Below are 10397 nucleotides of genomic sequence, written 5' to 3'. Positions count from 1 at the left end.
CTACTGATATCATCACTCCCAAGCCCAGGCTTCTCTGCATCACTAGTTTCTAACTTTACATCTTGGTAAAAAGTAGTAGTATTGTGGCCCTCTTGGAGTCTGGACCTGGTGCCATGACAGGCCAAAGTTTCTACTAGTTATTGTTTTACTAGTTACAGTTCTGCACTATAAAAAGTGCTGAGGGAGATTCAAGAATAAGGCATAGTCTTTACCCTGAAATAATTTGCAATACAGTAAGCTTTTTCCTTTTTCATTTAAATATATTTACTTTATTTTATATCTAAAATCATCTTATAATTTATATAAACTTCAAATGATCTTGTTTTGTTTTTTCTTTTATTTTATCCTAGCTCAGTCTTTAGTCTGGTTGTCTGTTTTAGGGTTCCTCAAATGTGGTATCTATCATTCCCTCAATGCTGAATATTTTATTTTAGCTATTTTTAGTCAAAAGGATCACTTTTGTAATGGGAACCAATCAAGAATTCTGGACAACTGCTGATTGTCTATTTGACCTTTCCATTCTTTAGTTTCCTTCTCTCTTTGATTAATAAAGATTTTCCAAGTGACTGAGCCACAAGCTGACATACTTGAGCTGTTTTTGTTGCTACTTCTGGGCATCATGATTCTTTTATCCCAGAAGACTTGCAATGATCATTTGCTTAGGATATTGCATCATTCCCTCTCTATAACTAAAGCTAAGGCTGTGCCTCTTCCAGGTATATGTTCCCTTACTCCAATCTTCAAGTATGATGCCAACATTACCTTCTACTTACTTTAATAGTTACTGTATTAGCCTAACTTTAGCTGACATTAAAAAAAATTATAAACTCCTTGAAGCAGTATTATATATGCCTTTAACATGAAACTTAAACCCAAAAGTATTTGCTGGTGTTCCACATTTTCAAGTTTTACAAAATTTCATCAATAAATTAATTTTGAAAAATGGAAGTTACATAAAAAATAACTGATATCCAGTTATTTTTAACATCACTTAATATTTCACAAAGTATTTAGTTTTGGCAGTTTTGGTTGTAATACAGAAGCTGAAACCAAATATAAATGTAAAACTCCAGTCATGTGATGAAGCAAGGCAGATTAATTTATATTATTACACTCTCAATTTATGTTTAATGCATCCACTGCATATGGTGTTAGACTAAAAAGTGATATATTACAATAAAAGGAGAATGTGGCAAAAATGGGAACTGAAAGCAAAAACTGAAAATAAGGAACACAAAGATTTTACGTATGCTTTGGGGTTCCATTTTTTTAGCTGACAATGGACAGCTAAAATCTGGTATTCTATTAATCAGTATAAAGAAAAACTTTATTAAATTTATACAAATTTAATCATGGTTTTGGGTGATTACATAAAAAGCTATAAAAATGAAAAATGCTTGGTTGTGAAGAATTTTAAATCACTTTTTTCTTCTTTTCCTTTTTCTTAACCTCAAAGTTTAAAAATACCTTGGAAGAAGCATATATAGTTGCACTTTGGATTTTCTGTTGTATACTTAGTGGACCAGCTAGGTCAGATAATTGCTGATTGTCTATTTGACCTTCCCACTCTTTTGTTTCCTCTTCTTTGATTAATAAAGGTTTTCCAAGTGACTGACCAACAAGATGACATACTTCTTGAGCTTTTCGCCATGCATTCTCAACAGCAGAGAGGCAGACTTGACGTCTTGGGAATAAAAAACAAAATAATATTAATCACTATTAACAAGGCACGTAACAAAAAATTTTATTTTAACAATTTGCTTAACTCACCTAAGATTCTCAATTGCTCCTGGTGTATGATAAAACTGAGGAGGACTGATAATAACTGAACTATCTAGCTTTTCAACAAGAAAGTTACAAATATCCTGCATTTTTCCAAATTCAGTGAATGTAATGCAGATCTGTAAATAAAAACATTTAAAATTAATTTTTTTGTGAACTGTACTTGTATCAGATTCTTCTGAGTGTATAGAGGAAAAATAAAGCACTGAAGACATCAGCTTGGAGTAGAAAACAGTACAAAAGAAAAGCCTAATATGCCAAATAATAACTTAGTAACCAACTTGCTTTTATTAAGCTTTGATATGCCGAGTTCTATGTGTGCTAAGTTTAAGGGATACAAAGAAAGGCAAAAATTACTCCCTGATCTCAGTGACCCTTTCAAACAAATAATTATGCATATAAAAAAAGATATAATCAGGATAAATTGGTGGGGGGGGGAGTAGTCTCAATGGGAAGGCACTAAGCAGTACACTCTATACTTTTATTATGAATGGGGAAAGGCTCATAGAAGATGGGACCTGAAGAAACAGAGCTCGGGGTTTGTCTGTGTCTGTGTGTCTGTGTGTCTGTGTGTGTGTGTGTGTGTGTGTGTGTGTGTGTGTGTGTGTGTGTGTGTGTGTGACAGAGAATGAGAGTGAGAGATTCGAGTTTTCTTGGAGTTGGATCGGGGCTGGGAGATTCTTGATCAGTTGATAAGGCTTACACAAGGGTGGTGCCAGTATCAGAGAAAATTTTGAGCACAGTGAAGATATTACGAAGTAAAAATGACAAACCTTGACAAACGAGGCGGTAGGAAGTAAATGAAAGGAGATGAGGATGATTACCTATATTGTAAGTCTCAGTGACTGGGAGAATGATGGAGCCTGTGATAGTAACAGGAAAGAATGGGAGGTGGTTTTGGGGGGGGAAATGAGTAGTTAAATTTTGGACTTGATGGGTGTTTTAAGTTGTTCATGGGTCATTCAGTGTGAAAACTCTACTAGGCATTTGGAGATGGGAAAAAAAGGGTTGTCCATCTAAGTGTCATCTGCAAAACACAATAACTGAAACCCATGAGAGCTGATGAAATTACTTTTAAGTGAAATGATAAAGAGGGAAAAGAGAATGGGATCCAGGAAAAAGCCACACACCATGAATTTCTATTTATATTCTTTTTTTGATAATGCCATCCAAAACTTGATTACTTCTAGGCATATGCTTCTTAAAATTAAACCATTACCTCTCTTCAGAGCTTCGGGTTCCATATTTCCAATATAGTGTAAATTTCTGCACAGGCATCTCATATTTCTAAAGCCTACTTATCCCCTTTGGGTGTCATATTAGCACCTGAAATTTAACATATACTAAGGTGGATCAATCCCACTTCCCTCAAAAAATTTCCCTCCCCTATAACAATAATATCTGTTGATGGTACAATCAACTTATCATTCCCTCAGGCTCATCACCTTGGAGTTATCTTTCAATATTCACTCTCCTTCGCCCTTTATAGCCAATCAGTTGCTGAGTCCTATTGATTTTTATTTAAGAAATCTTTCATATCTCTCCTTTTTTACTTCAACTACTTCAGGCTCCACTACTTCAAATATGGACTATAATGAGCCTTCTTCCCAGACTTGCTTAAATCTTTCCCTATTCCAATTTGCTCATTTTAAGGTTTTAACATTTTTAAAATGCCAATTGCCAGGAACTGATGCAAACAGTTTATTTAGTAGTCCTGAGGTACGTTTCCAGTTTTTCACAACCTTTCCAGATCCCTAATAGTGACTCAGCAATCATACCTTAATACTTTTTAGATTTTTTTTTTGCAAGGCAAATGGGGTTAAGTGGCTTGCCCAAGGCCACACAGCTAGGTAATTATTAAGTGTCTGAGGCCAGGATTTGAACTCAGGTACTCTTGACTCCAGGGCCGGTTCCCTATCCACTGCACCACCTAGTTGCCCCCTTAAAACTTTTTAATAACTGGGGTGGAGTTTGTTCAAACATTTTGATTTGAAATCATTGAAGAAAGCTAAGTGCTCACTGAAATGTTTCACCTATTTGGGATTGCAACTTTTTATTAGCTATTTTGTCCTAGTCTCTCCCAGCCTAAAGACCATTTTCCTTGAAAGAATAATCGGGAGGGGTGGCTAGGTGGCGCAGTGGATGAAGCACTGGCCCTGGAGTCAGGAGTACCTGGGTTCAAATGCATTCTCAGACACTTAATAATTACCTAGCTGTGTGGCCTTGGGCAAGCCACTTAACCCCGTTTGCCTTGCAAAAAAACTAAAAAAAACAAAACAAAACAAAAAGAGTAATCAGGAGCAAAAATGTAAAATTTTGGCCATCTTTTTCAGAGTCAGAATAAACAGTGGTCCTATCTAATTCTTGATTTTTCTCCTTCCCTATTGTAGCTAAAAAAAAGGGCTCTATATCATTTATTAATAGTCTCAACTTATTAGTTTTAACACCTGATACTTTTTTTGGGGGGGTAGACAATGGGGGTTAAAGTGACTTGTCCAGGATTTACAACTAGTAAGTAACAAGTGTTTGAGGTCAAATTCAACTCAGGTCCTTCCTGACTCGGGTCCAGTGCCCTACCCACTCTGTTACCTAGCTGTCCATACATCTGATACTTTTTAAAGGGCTATTATCATTCATTCTGTATTCACCTTTAGTTACCTGCCCTTCCATCTTCTATACATAGCTTCTTCAATTTTGAGCTGGTTGAAGAATTCCTGGTGTAACCTATTCACCTTTGTTTCCTCATTAGGACTATAGTTTTGTTGTTTTTATTTTTAAGAGTTTTATTTGAGAACTTCCCATTCCTTCTGGACTGATTTCCCCTATAGAATTTGCCATGTGAATACTATTTGAAATCTTGGGTGAAGATCAGTCGGTTTCCTTTTTCATTATTACAAATTCTTTTTTTCTTTTTTTTTTTAGGTTTTTGCAAGGCAAACGGGGTTAAATGGCTTGCCCAAGGCCACACAGCTAGGTAATGATTAAGTGTCTGAGTCCAGATTTGAACCCAGGTACTCCTGACTCCAGGGCCGGTGCTCTATCCACTATGCCACCTAGCCGCCCCTCATTATTACAAATTCTAAGACTTGTCACAAACTTCAAAATTTTCCAACCAGTTCCTCTCTTTGTTGGTCAAATTCAAAGCCTTTCCTTTTAATTACTTTGGATTTAATTTGTATACATTTTATATTTCCTTATTTGAGAATGTTATTTCCCTTAACTAGAATGTAAGTAACTTGAAGCTAAGTGATTAATTTTTGTCATTGTGTGGTACTCTCTCATTACCTAGCAAGGTACCTGGTATACAGAAGGCACTTAAAATGCTTATTTAATCCATTCAGATCTAGAATTTTGTGCTGTTTTCTCCCTCTTATAAAGAAATTAGTTTTTATTAAAAGCCATATTAAAAATGTATCTGCAACTCTGCTTTGACAGAGTTCTAACATATCCAAATAACCCAAGTTCTCCCATAACTACAATATTTTATCTTTATGCCAAGCTGGTGATCTATTTCTCCTCCTGTCTAGATGATCTATTTTTTTTGTTTTTTAGGTTTTTGCAAGGCAATGGGGTTAAATGGCTTGCCCAAGGTCACACAGCTAGGTAATTATTAAGTGTCTGAGGCCGGATTTGAACTTAAGCACTTCTGACTCCAGGGCTAGTGCTCTTCCACTGCGCCACCTAGTTGCCCTAGATGATTTATTTTCCTGGGGTGACTTCTTAATTCCTTTGCTCCTTGCTCCAAGTACCCTTTTGAAATTTTTTTATTATTTTTCAACATTCATCCATATGTACGTGTATATTTTTAAGTTACAAAATCTCCTTCCACTCTCTCTTCCCAACCCTGCAATGCTCCTTCCCCCCAGTGTTGAACTGTTAGGTTATCATTGTACATACATGTTTTTGATAAACATGTTTACAGATTAGTCATTTTCAGTATGAGGTTCCTGAATTTTCTTAAGAGTATATCTTCAAAGGGGTGGCAAGGTGGCACAGTGGATAGAGCACCCGCCCTGGAGTCAGGAGTACCTGGGTTCAAATCTGGTCTCAGACACTTAATCATTACCTAGCTGTGTGGCCTTGGGCAAGCCACTTAACCCCATTTGCCTTGCATAAACCTTAAAAAAAAAAAGAATATATCTTCATTATACTACTTTTGAACTATAGTCCATTCATAAATTTCATTCCTCAAAGTGGGAATTTAAGAAAAATTCCTCCTTGCATTTGGATCTCTATTTATCTGGTACCTCTGCTTTATGTATTTGCATATAGATTTCTGAAGCATGAATTTTAACCACAATAACAAATCTTGTTATACTTGTCATTCTCTAGGTGGACTTGGCAAATAAATATGGATCATTTTCACCCCTCCCCCCCATCCATTCTTTAATTGCTTTTGGGATCTTTTCAGGAATCTCTTCTGGTTTAGGAATGTTTTTTTTTCCTCTCAAAAAGTAGCATCTCAATATGGCAAGGAAACTTATTTAAAGGTTGATTCAGTCATAAGCTCTAAGTGTGCTTGTGCATTTTGGGATACTTGATCTGGATATACTCAAAGATAATACAATCTACATCTAAAACTTTGGGATTACTCACTGAGATTTTGAGCCTGTGCAGCAAGAATGCATTTTTCTGGGCTAATGGCCCTGTGTTGAGCCCCACTGTTTAGCCTGGGTATACCTGAAAAATCTAGCATTTCATTTATAGAAAAGAACATGTTTTTTTATGTGACCTTTTTCATGTAGTTGCTATCTTTTCAGATATGTACACCCTTGATAGTTTGGACAGTTTCAACGGGTATTCCTGAAGTGGACTTCAAGATTTTAATCTCTTAAATTTTATGATTTTGTATAATTAGGAGGAATAGAGAATATACCTAGGGAATACAGAAAGGGGACTTTTTTCAGTTCTTTCAAAACACTTCATTTTCTCTGACAATCTGATGTATTCCTCTCACCTTTTTTTTTTAATACAGAAACCAACTTGAACATTGTGCATAATAGTTATTAACTATTGGGGGAAAAAAACAACACCTAAACATCATGCACCTTTCTTCAGGGTCCATCTCATAATTGCTAAAAACAGTGGCAAGAAGGGCTATTTTGCTGGAGAATATGAAATAATCTTATGACAAACCCCAGGTGAGGATGAATCCCTAATTTTAATTCTTTGCTCTTTATTAAACCAGTATACCACATGAATACTGTATTATTTATTCTTATAGTTAACTTAAAAATATGGTTTACTTTGGCAGCCTCTATTTTTTAGTCTGACATTTAGACTTCTTTTAATCCTTCATGAAACTTTCTTTGACCACTAGTAATCTGCTGAACTTAATGGAATTTTCTCAGTTTTTATATTTCTTACCCTCCCAGAATTATTTGACATTGGCAAGACTTACTTTTCTTCTATTTTTTTTTCCCTTTTGTAGAATTTAAACTCCTTGGGTACAAGAAGTATATTTCTAACTCCAAGCATAGCATCTGACCCATAGTAGGCATTTAATAAATATTTATAGCATTAAGTTGAATTCTGTGGAACTGCATTCATGGTTTTCCTTCTATTTAACCATTTTATTGTTCCCTTCATCAACAGATATACTCAAGTTCTAATACTTGGTGCTTTATATTAATTTCCTTTGAATAAGTTTACATTTTTATTAAGTGTCTGAGACCGGATTTGAACCCAGGTACTCCTGACTCCAGGGCCGGTGCTTTATCCACTGTGCCACCTAGCCGCCCCTCCTTAACATTTTTAATCTCATAATTATGTATGTCTATTGGGGGGGGAACCCGCAAATCTCATAATTTTGCTAACATAGACTAGCTGAGTACTCCTACTTACCCCACTACTGCATTGTGGGAATATACTGATTTCAAATTTGTGCAAAGTTTAACACCTCACAAAATTTTCCCCAGAGCCAGAAAGTTGATAGTGTTTTGGACATTCAAAGAACTCTTTGCATTATAGTAAGTTCAGGGGGCAATAAAGCAAGTTCAGAGAAAACACACTAATTACTAAAAAAGTTGAAAGGGATTTTTTTTATCTATTGCAATAAGAATCATGAGTTAACTAGCAGACATCTTATGTAATATAAATAATAAATTTTTTGCTTTTTCTCCCCCCAAAGAGTAACATATTGGAAAAAGATGAATGTTAAGGTGAGATGTTAGGCATTTCTCAAATATAAAATGTCTAACAATTATTTACAATTTAAAAAATTCCAGTCTCAGCTTTGAGAAATTTTCAAATCTGATTCGATTATCTCTTATTTTATTGTTCTGGTAATTTAAAACGTTCTTTTTTACTAATTCCTCCTGAAATGTTGGGTTAACTAAAAGTCCGTTTCTGTTAATATTAGCCTCAAGTGACCAAAACCTGACTCATGGAATGATAGTGTTAAGGGAACACTTCTAATTCACCTGATAAGACACCGATAAGTGGAAGAAAGAAATATAACAGTTTTAAAACCTCCCTAAAATATTTTTTTATAGAAAAATTTTCCTGATGCCAGCCTTCTTAAAAGGTAGTGCCCTTCCTCTCAATTAGCCCACTGTGATTTCTTTAAAATGTAGTTTTGTAGTTTTGTAGGTGTAAGATTTTTTCAAACTAAATGTTTAACTTGTAACCTGACTTAGTTTACCTAGAGAGCTTGTTTGGTTTGTTTACTGAGGGAATATAAGATCATGATTTTGCTTAATTGTTCAAATTTTCTGACATTGAAAGAAGTGTGGGATTATGAATCTTTTTTAATACCATAAAAGAATACATGAGATTTCAAAATATAAAAGAATTATTTCTCAATCATCAATAAGTTTTTTGATTATAAGAAGTCTTATAAAAATCTTACTCATTATTCAAAGGTTATTTTTTAAATTTTTAAATATTTTTTAATCCTCTGAATCCTGGTTTTAACATAATAAAAAACCTTGTATAATTTCTGTGTTGTGGTAGATAAATTTTAGCAGTAGTTCAGTTACCTACTATCTGAATTCAAAAAGATGTTTTCTCATAACAAAGACATTTCCCTTCTCTTTACTATCCTTGATCCCAAAAATACATTTGTAAGGCTTCTAATTAGGAGCAAGTCTTTGATTATCCAAGTCGTAATGCTATTATAATAGACAGTATTTATAAGAACGTATATATTTAAATTTTAAAATATTTACTATAATTATAGTTATGGCCAGTTATCTTATTTGGTTAGGGTTTCATGGTGTCAAGATCTCAAGTTTAATCCTGAGTGATTAAATTATCACATATTGCATGGGACAAGTTGGCACAGAACATAATTTCTTCTGCAAAGGAATTAAAGTATTTAGAGGAAGGGAATAACAGCTAAGTTGTTAAGAGATGTGTATTTAAACAGTTATAAATGCAAGCTTAATTGGTTTTGTTAAAAATAACTAAAAATATTTCCAGCATCTGTCCTAGATAGGAATATCCCATTGCTACTTTGACCTTTTCTGTAATGGTAGCCTAAAGTTGTCAGTGGCAACCCCAATGCATACTTTTGCTTTAAGGCGCCCAGCTGGCTACACAAATGGCATTTAAAACCCCAAATTCTGGTAATTTAAAAATTTCTTTTTACTAATTTTTATTATTTGGGGCAAAGGGTCATTCCTCCTAAGCTATTTCAGTATAATTGGAGTCATTTAAAAACTCTAAATGGTCGATTTATATGCTATAATACCTTGTAGTTTTTCTATTCTTTGGTTATCAACTATATCCTAGTCCTGGGTCAACTATGTAGCAAATGTGTGCTACTCTCAGATCACAACAAAATACCTTAATTAAAAAAAATCTTAATCTCATATATAGCAGGAACAGATTGAAAGAGGTCATCGGATTCTCTTTGAGACTCTGTAGATGAATGCCTACCCAATCTAAGTCTATCCATTTGAGAATGTTATCTTATTTTTAAGACTTTTTAGTTATACAGATACCACTAGGATGCATTTGGGATCATTATTTTTAAAATATAATCTTAATAAGTGAAGGAAGCTGAACTGGGTGGTGAGGATAAAAACTTTTTTTTTTTTTTTAGTTTTTTGCAAGGCAAATGGGGTTAAGTGGCTTGCCCAAGGCCACACAGCTAGGTAATGATTAAGTGTCTGAGACCAGATTTGAACCCAGGTACTCCTGACTCCAGGGCCAGTGCTTTATCCACTGTGCCACCTAGCCGCCCCCGGATAAAAACTTTTAAAATAATTTGATTACAAACAAAATCACACCTACACCCCCATACTTTTTCCAAATTCACTAAAGTTGCTTTAAAGATTCATGATGTTGGGTGGCGGGAGGGAAGCAAGAATGGGTGAAAAATTGTAAAACTCAAAATAAATAAAATATTCCTTAAAAAAAAGGACACACATACACACAAAAGATTCATGATGTTCTTGGTTCCTATGTGAGAAGGGAGAGGCATGTAAAATCCTCAAGGTGGTTTGCAAAAAAGAGAATAGTTTTTCTCTTTAAATTTATCAGGAGACCAAAAGAATTAGTATACTACTAAAAGATAGTTCATTCCCTTAAAACTAGTAGAACTAGTAAAACTAGGCCCAAGAGAAACTGCTTTCTATTTGCACGAAACATGAACCTTTTTCATAATTGAT

At 34.6% G+C, this 10397-nt stretch overlaps 1 protein-coding gene across 1 annotated transcript in view; it reads right to left on the bottom strand.

Moving 5' to 3' along the window:
- Positions 1 to 239: 239 nt before the first annotated feature.
- LOC141523842 (interleukin-1 receptor-associated kinase 1-binding protein 1-like) overlaps positions 240 to 10397 on the bottom strand; it is a 30776-nt gene continuing 20618 nt past the window's right edge. The window contains exons 3-4 of the mRNA XM_074237356.1: positions 1771 to 1901; positions 240 to 1684 (exon numbers count right to left, since the gene is read on the bottom strand). Of these exons, the coding sequence (XP_074093457.1) occupies positions 1414 to 1684; positions 1771 to 1901 (402 nt within the window). The 3' untranslated portion in view covers positions 240 to 1413. The remainder of the gene's footprint in view (positions 1685 to 1770; positions 1902 to 10397) is intronic.

This window comes from Macrotis lagotis, chromosome 5 (assembly GCF_037893015.1).
Source record: "Macrotis lagotis isolate mMagLag1 chromosome 5, bilby.v1.9.chrom.fasta, whole genome shotgun sequence".
Lineage (NCBI taxonomy): Eukaryota > Metazoa > Chordata > Mammalia > Peramelemorphia > Peramelidae > Macrotis > Macrotis lagotis.
The sequence above is the reverse complement of the archived record's forward strand: the minus strand, read 5'-3'. Positions and strand labels throughout refer to the sequence as shown.